The sequence below is a fragment of the Chiloscyllium plagiosum genome, unplaced genomic scaffold (assembly GCF_037043375.1).
Source record: "Chiloscyllium plagiosum isolate Xiang-an unplaced genomic scaffold, Cpla_swu_hap1 HiC_scaffold_31, whole genome shotgun sequence".
NCBI lineage: Eukaryota > Metazoa > Chordata > Chondrichthyes > Orectolobiformes > Hemiscylliidae > Chiloscyllium > Chiloscyllium plagiosum.
In genome coordinates, this window is record NW_028270169.1 from 50,331,953 (window position 1) to 50,347,220 (window position 15,268).

Sequence of the window (15,268 nt, forward strand, 5' to 3'; positions counted from 1 at the left end):
TGCTGTGGCGATGCTGTGATGTGTCTGTGTTAGGTTAGCTGTGGTAATACTGTGATGGGTCTATGTTTGGTTAGCTGTGGCAATACTGTGATTGATCTGTGTTAGGTTAACTGTGGCGATGGTGTGATGGTTCTGCGTTGGGTTAGCTGTGGCGATACTATGATGGGTCTGAGTCAGGTTAGCTGTGGCGATGCTGTGATGGGTCTGTGTTATATTAGCTGTGGTAATGCTGTGATGGGTCTGTGTTATATTAGCTGTGGCAATGCTGTGTTAGGTCTGTGTTAGGTTAGCTGTGGCGATACTGTGATGGGTCTGTGTTATATTAGCTGTGGTAATGCTGTGATGGGTCTGTGTTATATTAGCTGTGGCAATGCTGTGTTAGGTCTGTGTTAGGTTAGCTGTGGCGATGGTGTGATGGGTCTGTGTTATATTAGCTGTGGTAATGCTGTGATGGGTCTGTGTTATATTAGCTGTGGCAATGCTGTGTTAGGTCTGTGTTAGGTTAGCTGTGGCGATGGTGTGATGGGTCTGTGTTATATTAGCTGTGGTAATGCTGTGATGGGTCTGTGTTATATTAGCTGTGGCAATGCTGTGTTAGGTCTGTGTTAGGTTAGCTGTGGCGATGGTGTGATGGGTCTGTGTTATATTAGCTGTGGTAATGCTGTGATGGGTCTGTGTTATATTAGCTGTGGCAATGCTGTGTTAGGTCTGTGTTAGGTTAGCTGTGGCGATACTGTGATGTGTCTGCGTTGGGTTAGCTGTGGCGATACTATGATGGGTCTGAGTCAGGTTAGCTGTGGCGATGCTGTGATGTGTCTGCGTTGGGTTAGCTGTGGCGATGCTGTGATGGGTCTGTGTTAGGTTAGCTGTGGTGATAGTGTGATGTGTCTGCGTTGGGTTAGCTGTGGCGATACTATGATGGGTCTGAGTCAGGTTAGCTGTGGCGATGCTGTGATGGGTCTGTGTTAGGTTAGCTGTGGTGATACTGTGATGGGTCTGTGTTAGGTTAGCTGTGGTGATACTGTGATGGGTCTGTGTTAGGTTAGCTGTGGCGATACTGTGATGTGTCTGCGTTGGGTTAGCTGTGGCGATACTATGATGGGTCTGAGTCAGGTTAGCTGTGGCGATGCTGTGATGTGTCTGCGTTGGGTTAGCTGTGGCGATGCTGTGATGGGTCTGTGTTAGGTTAGCTGTGGTGATACTGTGATGGGTCTGTGTTAGGTTAGCTTGGCGGTTTTGTGATTGGTCTGTAATAGGTCTGTAGAGAAACTGTGATTGGTCTGCGTTAGGTTCGCTATGGTGAACCTGTGATTGGTCCTGTTCGTCCCTCTCTCACTTCTGACTTTTGTTGGATTCTGACTCTGCAACAACGTAACCTCTGTCATTGTTGGGCGAGAATTGCTTGAGGTTCAGATGAGAATTCCGTGTGCTCTTCCTTTGGTCAAATAGCTGCCTGCATTAACAAGCTAAGGAAGGGGTGGGCATGATAAAGAATGTAGGACTTTACCTTGTGGTGAATATGTAACTACATGCTGACAGAAGGCGGAGCACAAACAAACAGGGATATTGACCCCAACATGGATCAAGCATGGTGGCACTGTACCCCAACAGGAGTCTGCCACAATGGCACTGTACCCCAATGAGAGACAGCTACTAAGGCACGGTACCCCAATAGGAGACAACCAAGTGTTCCTGTATCCTAACAGGGAACAGGCACAGTGGCATGTACCCCAATAAGACACAGTTAAGGTGGTAGAGTAGCCTAACACGAGACAGCCACAGTGGCACTGTACCCTATTAAAAGACAGCAAAGCTGGTACTGTATCCCAACAGAGGATAGCTATAGTGGTACTGTACCCAGGCAGGAGTAGCAGCTGAGAAACTGTAGTTAAACATGAGATCATAATTAAGAGTCTGGATCCCAAAACCAGTCTTACCCTCAGCCTCTCACTGAGCCCATCCTGTCTGTACCTCTGTGTGGGTCAACATTCAGCTGGGGATGACACAGACAAATTGGGTTGAATCAAATAACAGGCATGTTTTCTGTAATTTTCTTACGCTGCCATTGGACCATTCACTATACCATGTGGTGCCTTTGATATTGCTGACTGCTCACAACTTAAAGAGACCGGTTCTCATGTGGGCCCTATTTGTCTCTGTGTGCTGGACTGATACATGGTCCTGTGGGCTTGCAGGATTCAGGCGCAGTTTAAAGCAACAATTTATGAAGCAGTGCATTCAGGAACAAAGAACAATGGAAGAAGTCTCCAGATACGATTCTTAATCAAAAGTTGCAATGAGTGATCTAGGGAAGAATGTTGAATTTAAAAATTGATGCAGGTTAAAACAACTGTAAAATGGCAAATAGTATTTTGGAGTTTATACATCAAAGTACTTAATACAAAAACAAGATAATGTTCAATTTATACAAATCTTTGATTGGGCTACAGATGGGGCTCTTTGTACAGTTTGAGGCTTCCCATTAAACAGGATCCACAATTAAAACTATTATAACATGCATGAAATTGAAGCTAATGTAATGAAACAGAAGGAATAAATAGGAACAGGAAGAGGCCATGCAGCCCATTGAGCTTGTTCTATCACACACTCAGATCATGGCTGATTTATATCTTAACTCCATTGACACACTCGGTTCTGCATCCATTAACGTCCATTTTTGAACAAAAATCCACCAACCACAAGTTTGACAGTTTTTAGTCAATCTAGAAGCTGTGCCTAGGTACCTTGTATCTAAGCCGGCGCTGTAATTAGCGACATATAAACTTTTCACTATACTTGTTGAGTATTTGTGACAATAAAGGCTATTCTGTTCAATCTCCAGCCCCAACTCCGATTTTTGCAAAACAATTCTGAATGTCCACTTGCTTGTGTGAACTTATGCACACTCTAAGATCAATTTTAAAGTTACGTCCTATTGTTCTGTCTACCTCAACATTCTCTCTATAAACCTCCGTTGTTTCCAACTCTCTACGTCCCAGAGGCTGTTTTGCAGCGACTCCCAACATCCTTCTCTAATTTGACATTCTTCAGGTTTCAATTCCCAACTTCTTAAGTCAGCTTCTTAAAAATCTTTGCAATTAAATCTATCCATCACCTCATCCCCTCTCTATAACTGTAACCTCCTTCAACCTTGCAGCCTGCTCCTGAACTCTCCAGTGCAAATTCTGGCCCATTTCTGTCCCTTGCGCTGTAAAATTCAACCCTCTGATTTTGTGAAAATCAGTGAGTTTTGAACGACTTCGTACAAATATCTCCGTGTCTAATGAGACCCTTGGGTACGCATGTTGTTCCACACTGCCTGGAAGTTTTGTCAGTGAAGATCTAATCTTCAATGTGACGTGGATCACTCCTGTGATTTAATCCAGCCTCACGAGCTGACGGGAGAGACCATCACTCTCACATCGAACAGCGAGATGGCAGGATTTGTGAGTCTTCACACTGAGTCGGAATTCTGTCAAAGAAACTTCAGAACCTGTTCTCCAATCAAACTTGACGTCATGAAGATCTTTCTCTGAGCGGTTTCTCTAATCAACCTGTTGGTCGTGGTATTACACGTCCCTGGAGCAGGTCGGACTTGACCCCAGCTCTCCTGGTGCAAGGGTAGTGACATTGCACCACAAGAGGGTCCCCGTCACGATTTTAAAAAATGTAATCTATTTTTCTAATTGACCTGCTTCGAGATGTTACTATACAATCTGGAGCAGGTGGGGCTTAAACCTGGTTCTCTCAGTTCAGAGGTGGGGACACTTCCACTGCACCACAAGAGTACCTCTTTTGTTGATTCCTTTCTGTATTTAACCTATTTTTCTGATCAACCTGTACAGAGATGTTATTATATACCTCTGGAGCAATCGATGTCATGAAATTTCAATAACTTGAACAATTTAAGCTGTGAACAGATCCGCCCCATTAGGGCTGACACTGAGAAGGGCTTTGGACCTAAATGGACTCTGTCACGGCCAAACAATGGTAACAAATGCATTGTTAATCAGTGAAAGGGACCATAGTCCGAGATGACTGTGGACTATTCTGTCATTAGAGAGAGAGAGAGATGGCTTGTGGTCAGTTTAACCTGAAGGCCAAGGATGAAAAGGTTGGAACTTCCTGGTGACCCCAGCCTGTACGAGAATTAGACTCACTCTACATTGCAAACCATCCATCCAGGCTCTCGAGCTAACCAAACTCCCATTTAACCAGCTCGAGACGACGGAGAGAGTCAGGCGGAGCATCCTCGCAGAAATAGCAGGGGGTGGGGTCCGTCAGCAGCCACTCTGCATCTTCCTAATGTTGGGTCCCGTTATTGGATAGAGAGTGCCTTTGAGTGAGGGGTATTCCACCCCTGCTTGAGGGGAGCCTGCAGGCTCTCACATGGTGACTGTGACTCCCCTGGTAGCTGCTCATGAATTACCAGCAGACTGCGGCCATTCACTAACCGTGAATTGGGATCTCATTCCAGCTCCTAGTGGGAAGGCTGTTACACCCCTTACTTAGTTAGGCAGAGATGGAAGTCGATGGGGTCCCCATCTCACACCTTCTAGCTGCTAGGGGAACACTAAATTCAGCCCTAAGTCTCTCAGCTGTCTTTATATCTGCTGTGCTTTAGAGCTGGATGTTTTGTAAGCCCATAGACCGTGTTTCCAAAAGCCCCACTGAGCACATCATCCAGGCTGACCCTTCAGTGTCGCACTGCTGGAAGTGCCTTTTGTCAGGTGAGAGGATAATTTTTAAAAAATTAATTAACAGGACAAGGGTGTCGCTGGCCAAGCCAGCATTTATTGCCCATCCGTCATTGGCCAGAGGGGATTGAGCATCAACCACATTGCTGTGAGTCTGGAGTCACATGTAGACCAGACTAGGTAAGGATGGCAGTTTCCTTCCCTGAAGGACGTTGGTGAACCAGATGGGTTTTCCTGACAATCGACAATGAATTCACGGTCCTTATTAAACTCCTAATTCCAGATTTTTATTGATTTCAAATTCCACCATCTACTATAGCAGGATTCAACTTGGGTCCCTAGAACATTATCTGAGTCTCTGGATTAACAGTCCAGCATTAATACCACTTGGTCATCACCTTCCCCATAAATTGAGTCTCTCTCTCTACCCTCTGGCTGTGAACAATAATTTGAAGAACAGCAAGAGAGTCCTGGCTAATGTCAGCTGATCTAGTCACTGAATTCATTGCCCATGTGGGAGATTGCTGAATGTGTATATATATCTTGGCTGCTGCATTTCCTACATTACAACAGCACTTTTGAAAAGCATCCCTGAGGTTGTGAAATGTTTTGGAACATTCTGAAGGGCTCTCTTTGTTTACCTGTGTTTTTTAACTTGGCAGGTACGTCACCTGGTGAGCCGGTGTACCTGCCCCGATCAGTTTCCCATGGTAAAAGTCTCCGAAGGGAAATACAAAGTGGGCGACTCCAACACTTTGATTTTTGTGAGGGTGAGTGGTAGTGGATTTCCAGTTTTTTAAAAAAAATGTTGGCAAGGGTGTCCATGTACCAAATTTGCCCCGCCTTTCAGTCATATCTTCTCTCCTCAGTTGCGAAGAGGAATTTACAAACTGCAAGCCTTGCTGAAATTCACCACTTCTTCACAGACCCACGTGCAGGGTTTTTCTGGAATAGCTGGAAAGTTGCCTCATGGCGACAAAAGGACAGTTTTAAATCTAAAAACTCATTTTAGGATTCCATTATCGTGTCTGGACAAGAGGATCATCTATGGTTTAGAACGGTCGGGTTAATAAAATTATCATTTGGCCTATCGGAGAAATGTCCAATTTTCCAATAAACCTTGTACACATGACCACTTAGCTTCGAAAGACCGCTCCGCACTGATGAGTCATAATCTCTCCACCAATTTATAAAGGGTTACAAATGGCTGATTGTTGATTACAGAACAATACAGGTCTAACTACGATAGATAGTTTCATAATATTAAAAGGCTAACAATACTACTGGTCTAACAACATGGATTAATTGAAAAATGGTAACAAGAGGCTGGAAATATTACTAGCCTAAGAATATCGATTAATTGAACAATTGAAACTGATTGTGTAGCATCCTGTTCATAGTGGCAAATGGTCAGTGAGTATCAATATTAAATACTCTGGTGACATCTTGTCTTCAGGGGTATTGGGGTATTGTTTTAGCTGGAGCTCCCATGGACAGAGTGACCCCTCGGGGGACTCATCAGTGGGTGTGGAGATATAACAGTTTTGTCAGTGAGAGAATCCAATTAGCGGCTCATTTAACTAACGTGTTTGCTCTGTTCAGGGCAATGGCTGTCACAGCCACTTCCTGTGAATGGCTTCTATAATTTAGCCAGTGTTTCTCCTCTAAGCAGGGAAAATGGTTTCCCTTCTCCGACATGGCCTATTGAGTCCACACTGATCCTCCGAAGAGCATCTTACACCCCCTTACCCTTTCACTGTAACCCTGCATTTCCCATGGCTCCCAGCCTGCACATTTATTGTGCATTTGTTTGGAGAAAAGTCCACTCTCATTGTTGGGTTTGATGCAAGGTCCCAGTTTAGCTCCTGGGATAAGGATAGTGCTGGTGATGTCAGCATTCATTGCCCTGAGAAGCTGGTGGTGAGCTTGTCTCTGGACAGCATTTTTTTGACACAACTGAGTGGCATTCTGAGGACAGGCCAACGTCAAATGCATTTTGTGGTTTTGTTCAATATATTTGATCATGGGATGTGGGTGTTATTGGCAAAGCCAGCAATTATTGTTCCACCCCTCATGCCCAGAGGGCAGTAAAGAATAAACCACATTGCTGTTGGTCTGAGTCACACATAGGCCAAACCAGGTAAGGATGGCAGTTTCCTTCTCTAAAGGATATATGGGTTCCAGATGACAATTGACAATGGGTTCATAGTTACCATTACACTTTGAATTCCATGTTTTTATTGAATTCAACTTTCGCTAATTGCCATAGAATCATAGAACCCCTACATTGTGGAAACAGGCCATTTGACCCACCAAGTTCAAACCAACCCTCCAAAGGGCATCCCTCCCAGACTTAATCACCCACCCCTCACCACCCCACCCTGTCCCTGTAACCCTGCATTCCCCAAGGCTAATCCATCTAACCTGCACATCCCTGGATACTATGGGATACTTTACCATGGCCAATCCATCTGACCTGCACATCTTTGGACTGTAGGAGGAAACCGGGTCACCCAGAGGAAACCCACGCAGACATGGGGAGAATGTGCAATCTCCACACAGACAGACTCCTGAGGGTAGGATCAAACCTGGGCATGTTGGGGATTTGAACCCAGAACATTACGTGGGCGGCACGGTGGCACAGTGGTTAGCACTGTTGCCTCACAGCGCCAGAGACCCGGGTTCAATTCCCGCCTCAGGCGACTGACTGTGTGGAGTTTGCACGTTCTCCCCGTGTCTGCGTGGGTTTCCTCCGGGTGCTCCGGTTTCCTCCCACAATCCAAAAAATGTGCAGGTTAGGCAAATTGGCCATGCTAAATTGCCCGTAGTGTTAGATGAAGGGGTAAATATAGGGGAATGGGTCTGGGTGGGTTACGCTTCAGCGGGTCGGTGTGGACTTGTTGGGCCGAAGGGCCTGTTTCCACACTGTAAGTAATCTAATCTAATTAGACTGGGGTTTTGGATCCAGAGGTATTACCAGTGCAAAATCACCTCTTCCTGGGATTATGTAGACAAAGATGCAGGGTTCTTTCCCGAAAGGGCATTTAGTGAAGTTTGACATGAAGGACGATACAATAGATTCATGTTCATTTTGATGCAAGCAGTTCTTTTATTTCCAGATATTGTAAACCTGAATTCAAATTCTCAAATGACCATGGTGGTTTATGCAATTAATGTTTTCTGGATGGCGAAAATAATATTACAGTGTCCTTGTTGAGCATCAAACATATTTTTCAAAAATCCAGAATGCAGTTGACACTTGATGTCCTCTGAATTGCTATAGAATACCTCTCAATTATAGGTCAAACCCACAAGGAATTTAATCTGGATTCTTCAGTTGAACCTGATCGGAGGCCATTTCCTAACTGCGGCGAGCTGTCTAGTTTGAATCATTTCCATCCACACTGTGATAAACATCTGCAAATGATGCTTTAACATTGGATGTTCAAACCCACCAACCCAGTGTTCAAAAGTATTGGTCAGAATTAATAATCCTCTGTGGAACACACCTGGTCCAGATCTATAAATTTATTACTTTAATGCAGTCACAGTCATCACTATTGATCCCCTTCTGTTCCATCAATGTGCGTGACAGATTGTATTTGGATGCCAAGAAGGATTCCATAATTTGATGCTGAATTGTGTGCCAGACTCCAATATAGATTCTTGCGTGTATTGATTTCAAGAGCTGCAAACAGCTTGTTCTAATAATTAAATTAAACAAATACAAAACAAAAACATTTTGCTGGTCTTGCTCAGGGAAAGAGATATTAAATGTTCTCAAGGCTCACTCCTGCCTTTCTCTCTTATTTTGTAGATCTTGCGGAGTCTTGTGATGGTGCGAGTGGGTGGGGGATGGGACACCCTGGAGCATTACCTGGACAAACATGACCCCTGTCGTTGCACGTCACTCAGTAAGTGCTGGTCGGTCAGGAGCTGCTGGCTAGAGAGATAAGGCACGGGTGAAGGGAGCATCCAGATACAACAGTACATGTATAAAGGCCATTTTCCGTTTCAAACTTCAGTGGTTTTGCAGTGGATATCGTTGTCTGGTCCTGCAAAACTTATGGGTTGTTGAAACAAAAGGCAGATCTTGTTGAAGATTTTCATCTTGCATTAAACAGGGCAGTTGCAATAATCCCAATTCAAGAAGCAAACCAACAAGTGCTGATTGGTCGAGGTATTCCCATGGAGCATGTACAACGTAATGACGATTAACACTTAGCAGCCCGGTTTGGATAAATTTTACACCAGGTTGGTTTCACTATGGTCAAGGTATTGTCCTAAGAAATGAACCATCAAGTGGTGTGTCGATAGCCAATTTTGGGCTGTCAGTCAGGACCCCAGTATGGTGCATTTGTAGGTACTGGAAGCTATACGTATTAACACCTACAGCCCTGTCCTTTGGAAAGAACATGTGCACAGCTTCTGTTTCGAATCAGCAAAATAGGTGGCAGCTGGTGCATTACTCAGATCAATGCCCTGACCAAACAGAATCAATCTTCCTGGTTTAAAATTTAAACAATGCCAGCAGTTAACTGCCGATCATCATACACCAGTGCAGTTCCATGGCATTGCCTTTATAAATTCAGAGTCTGTTTGCCAATCAATCAGTTACTTCCTCTTGTGCAGTATTAGTGTTGGTTTTTCCCTTGAATTGGTATTCTTGTGAATTGTCCTGATGACAGCATGATGAAACACTTCAACAAAATGTGTCCTTTTTCAGCAATGCTTTAAAGATTCTTAATTGGTCCACTTAAAGCAAAAAAAAACGTTACAGGGATCACCCCATTGATCTATCGGAAATTCCTACTGAACAGCAGCAAGAATGGGAGTGCAATGACTCATGCAGGTGTCTTAGCTTCAGCTTGGCAGATGATATTAGGAATGGGCAGCAAGTGGCACAAGTTGAGACTGAATTTCAAAAATTCTGATTAGCTGCCTGTTAAACAGGCAGTGGAAAACCAGGTTGGATAAGCCGGTGTCTTCCCCATTACTGAGAACTAGTCGGTAAGGATTTCTGACCATGCTTCACTATTCTTTAAACATTTTTAGAATAGCAACTAAGGAGAATTCATTGGACACAGTTCATTTGAATTGATAAGAGCCACTCTTGTTATATTACTACACAAGAGCTGCATGACAACAGTAAAGCAACATGTAATAAGGGAAGATGAGTCACAGTGATTGTGGGATGGGTATTAGAGAGCAGAGATCTAAGGATCTGGGAGGGAAGTTTCTTAAATGCTGTAATTTGGGTTCTTCAGCAGTCTATGTTGAGCTGCTATTATCTATTTTGTATAAATCTATAAATATACATGAATATATACACACATCTGTAACCCAGAACTAGCAGTTGAGACAATGATATTCAAATTTGCTGATAACTAAATTATAGGTTTGACAAATTGTGAACAAGAGTTAAAGAGTGTAGGAGGACACAATATAACAACATGGGCAAAGAGCCAGCACTCAAACGCTTTTCTCTTTATTCTTTCATGGGATGTGGGCATTGCCACTATGGCCAGTATTTGTTGCCCATCCCTAACTGTCCTTGAACTGAGTGGCATTCTGGGTTGTGTCAGAGGGTAGTTAAGAGTCAGCCACATTTCTGGAGCCTACAAGGAGTAAGGATGACATATTTACTCCCATAAAGCACATTAGTGAACCCAAGGGATGAAGGAAGTTTCACAGTTGCCATGATGGAGACTGGCTTTCAGTAGCAGAATTATTAGTTGCTGTTGCGGGATTTGAATCCATAGTCCCAGAGCCATGAGGCAAATCCTCCATGACTACCAGTTTTTACACCTCACTCAGACAATTACCTAGATTAGATTACCTACAATGGAACCAGGCCCTTCAGCCCAACCCAACCCTCCGAAGAGTAACCCACACAGACCCATTTCCCTCCGACTAATGCACCTAAACCAATCGGTAATTTAGCGTGGCTAATTCATCTGTTTTGGACTGTAGGAGGAAACCCTCGCAGACACGGGGAGAATGTGCAAACTCCACATAATCAGTCACCCGAGGCTGGAATCGAACCCATGTCCCGGGTGCTGTGAGGCAGCAGTGCTAACCACTGGGCCACTGTGCCACCCCATTAGTCCTGGAGTCGTTACAAAGTTAAAAATTTTTGAAAAAGTATGTAAAATTCCCCAGTTTACTGTTCTTTTAGACCAGTTTGATGGATGGAAAGCACAGACCAGTTTTCTAAACTTAACATGAATTACGTTTTATTTCAACTCAATAGATTCTGGCTACAGGTAAACAATTATATATTGTTGACATATAACTCCACTAATTAAAACTCTGATCCTCTTATACATTTCCCCTCAACATACACAGGCATGCAAAAAACATTTGTTATAGATAGAGGGAAAACCTGAGAAAGTAGTTCCTGTTCACAGGGTAGCTGAAATAATTGTTATGATTCTTCTGCCAGTTAGAGTACTGCTTCTCAGTCACCTTTCTCTGGATGCTTCCACTGGTTTGCAAGAGGCACAGGGTGGCAGGTTCAGCTACAAAACAGTCAATTTAAAGTCACTGCTCACAACAAGTGCTGACAGAAAGATAAACTAGTTTTCTTCAGGATTAAAGTGGGCTTTGCTGTAGATAACAGAGAGAGCTCCTGAACTGCAGCAGATCTGATTTCTTCTCTGTATTGTGTTCACAGCCCCAGGCTGGTCCAGCTACGTTGAGAACCAATCATCAGATGGTTGTTGGTAGGCAGAGGCCTTTGTTGTCGATAATTGGTCACTAGTCCATAGACCAATCAGCCAGTTGTACCAACCGAAGGCCTATCTGCACACAACCCATCAGCTCCAATTCATCTGCAACCAGACTTTAACCACTGCTTGAACAAGCAGCTGAATAAACAAATAAGTGTTAGGGTACTTGCTTTCAAGGCAAGCAGCAATCCCATAGCAATCCTTGGCTTTAAAATGGTTCTCTTCTCATTTCAGCTCACCATTAGAAATGCCAATGAAATAAAAAAAGACAGGATTTTTCATAGCCCAGTGACTAGGTGGTGCAGGCAGAGAAATGTGTAAGTACAAAAAGGTGAGGAGTGTGGGTGTGGAAAGAATTAGAATATAGAACATAGAAGAGTACAACACAGAAACAGGCCCTTCAGCCCACAATATTGTTCTGAACTTAACGCCAAATTAAACGAATCCCTTCTGCGTACCCTTGTTCCATATCCCTCCATTCCTTGGATATTCATGTGCTTATCTCAAAGTCCCTTAAACACCTCTGTCGTATCTGTCTCCACCACCCCCCAGGGCAGTGCGGTCCAGACTCCTATCATTCTCTGTGTAAAAACACTTGCCGCTCACATCTCCTTTGAACTTTCGCCCGCTCATCTTGAATGCATGCCCTGTGGTGTTAGAGATTTCAACTCTGGGAAAAAGATTCTGACTGTCAGCCCTATCTATGTGTCTCATAATTTTCATTCAAATCTCCCCTCAGCCTCCGTCGCACCAGAGAAAAGAAACCCAAGTTTTTCTAGCATCTCCTTATACTTGCTGTTTGAATAGTAAGACTGTAAATGCAGGAGAGGAGGAGAGAAGCTTGTAGATAGCAATCTGAAAATAGTGAGGCATGGTTGGATATTGGACACACTGGATAAAACTGGAAGGGGAAGGCATTGACTGTGCACAAGACCTTAGATAGACTACAAATGCAATATTATGTGAAGTTTGGGGCTTGTGCCAGCCTGCCAATTGAGTTCCGGAGCCGATGGGCAGGTTTCCAGTCTTTGAGTAATAACATGACCCTTGAATTTTGAACAGCTCACAAGCAAGTGTCCAGGTTCAGCAGCCCACACAGACCTGTCAATCCTGTTCACCAGATCAAGGTTCGCCTGCCACCGAGGACAGACCAGACAAACAAACCACAGGCGGCGCTCATTCTATCAAGGTCACAAAGTCCCATGCCTCCAGTGGAGTGGAGACTAAACACGCCATCTGCTGTTTCAACACGAGGTCGCAGTGCTGTTCGGCCCCCGTCACCCAATGTTCACACCCCCTCTGCAGGTCATTTAACCACAAGGACGCCTCGGGACAAATCAGAGCCACGGCAACTCTTTCACACCAGGTAGGGCAGTAGTATTGGGAGTTTAAATCACTGTGAGATAGTTATTAAACAGCATTGGCTCCCTATTGCTTCTGACCTCATTAGAAATTTATACATATTGATATATTCAACACAAAACCTACACCACATGCTCTGTTTATAAAATCCGTTTATGTCCTCAGGGCGTCTCAATTAGCCAATTAAACATTTTGGAAAGGTAATCACTGTTTGCCTATTCAACACAGTAAATTCCTACAAATGGGATTGAAACTATGTTGACTGTAACCTGCTTTGAACACTGAAAGGGCCTTGACATCTTTAAGGATATCGAGAAACAGACTGAACTCAGCACACAGAAATCAGAGAGACAATCAATCTGAAACAACAGCTCATCTGGTCTATGTGTTGGTTGAACGGTAAATGTTGATGAGGAGGACACTGGGCAAATTGTGGCCAGTGAAAGGTAAATATGAAAGGGTAAATATGAAAGGGTATTGGGCTCAAGGGGCTGTAATCATCTCTCACTGACGAGATGGGTACAGCTCCAACACCATCCAGGCCAAAGCAGGCTGCTTGATGTGCATCGTTTTGGATATTTGAACTTTATTTCAAAAATAAGGGCAGATGAATTTTGGCTATTGTTTTTCTTTAGTTAGTAAAAGTCAGAAAGTCAATTTGGAACAGTGAGTATCAGTCCTAGGAAAGCATATTTGCAGTCGAGTCCCTGGGAGCACCCATATACTGTAATTGGATAAGATATTAACTATACAGTTGAGTCTAAGACAGGCTGAAACAACACATTAAAGCAACTAGTTTAGTTTGGATTTCAAAACAGAAGGTTTCAGATTTTACGTTAGAAGGTAGAACTGGTTCTTGTAGCTGGAAAATCAATACCACTCAGGGTACTAAAGCATCTAACTGAAGTGTGTTTTTTTTCCGTCCAATCTATCCTGGCTTGGAAGTCTTTAAGTTGTCAGAACTGAGAAAGTTTAAACCATTAGAATCAAATATAGTTCAGACCAGCGGACTTGGAAAGGAATCACAAAGAAAAGTCTCAACAATCCAAAGGAAAGAAACTGGAAAGTGTCTGAAAGATTTAACTGAAAAGATTTAAAAAGCTAAGAGTAAGATTTCTCTGCGATTGAGTCTCTGTGATGGATGGTGGTGGGAAACAGGTTAAAACTTTGTTTTGATGTTAGTATTAAGATCTCTCTAATTGTCTTCTATATGTACAACTTTGTTTTTGTTGATGTAATGAACTTGTATTCTGTTCATAAAGAGAGTCCACAGCCTCATTTGAAAATCTTCCAATGACTGCCCCCACGTCAATGAACTGCACAATTTATATGGATGATCTATTAAGCCTGGTTTCATTCTGGGATCTAACTTGCCCAGTATTGCTGTCAACTGGGACAGTAACACCCCATCCACCACCAATGTATAGGGGCAGCAGTGTGTACCACCTACAAGATGTCCTGCAACAATTCCGTAGCACCTTTCAAATTGGTGACTTCTTTCACCTGGAAGGACCAGGGCTATGTTGCAAGGGAGCACCACCATTTCTCCTGCAAGCCACATACCATCCTGTCTTTGGAATATATTGCCATTCCTTCACTGTCGCTGGGTCACGATCCTGGATCTCCTTTTGCAACAGCACTATTGGAGTACCTATACTACATGGACAGAAATGGTGCAAGAAGGCAGCTCACCACCATTTTGTCAAGGTTAATTAGGGATGGGCAATAAACCAGGAATGGATAAAGTAAAAGCTTGACTTCTGTTCTTATGTAAAGTTTGGAGGGGGTTGTGTGAGATTGGAATTTGATAGAGATAAGGTTTGGAAAAGATTTGAAATGTCAGAAATTGAATAGTAAATAGTGAAAGGTTAATTGCACTGAGCAGTGAGTCAGGAACAAAAGGATGGAATTTGACAGCAGCAGTAGTAAATCCCAAATAAGGGTCAGGTGGATTTTCTTTTGTACAAAATGGGGTTTGTCTATTTGTTTCAACAGGGTTCACCAGCAAACGGTCAATAAATCGCTAACAGGTTGTGGCAGTGAACCAGCCAGTTAGTGTCCAACAGCACACCTACATTGAGCAACCCATCTGAATGGTAGGGATTTTTGTGAGGATGGGAATTTTCCGTTGTAATTGTTAGCTCTGAATCAATACCCATACTGAGACCATCATCACTGAGCCAGGCTCAGCTGAACGCTGTACAAGAAGCTGAGTGAAGCTGCTTGAAAACTTAAACTTGTCTGAAACCAGCAGAATTTTAAAAAAAATGAGTTAAGTGGAAGCGATTAGCGGACTAAAATAAAACAAAGAACTGCGGAAATCCGAAATAAAAACAGAAATTACTGGAGAAACTCAACATCTGTGGAGAGAGAAGCAGAGTCAGCGTTTCTAGTCCAATGATCCTATCTCAGCAATCAGCAGTCTGATTTTCTCCCTTTGGCATACAGCAAAAAAAAAAATTGCAAGTCCTTCAAAAT

The 15,268-nt window shown here is 43.4% G+C and overlaps 1 protein-coding gene across 2 annotated transcripts in view; it reads left to right on the forward strand.

The window, feature by feature from the left end:
* gas2l2 (growth arrest specific 2 like 2) overlaps positions 1-15,268 on the forward strand; it is a 90,113-nt gene that overhangs the window by 47,598 nt on the left and 27,247 nt on the right. For both annotated transcript variants that reach the window (XM_043718783.2, XM_087977534.1), the window contains exons 3-5: positions 5,360-5,467; positions 8,515-8,611; positions 12,491-12,794. In XM_043718783.2, the coding sequence (XP_043574718.2) occupies positions 5,360-5,467; positions 8,515-8,611; positions 12,491-12,794 (509 nt within the window). The remainder of the gene's footprint in view (positions 1-5,359; positions 5,468-8,514; positions 8,612-12,490; positions 12,795-15,268) is intronic.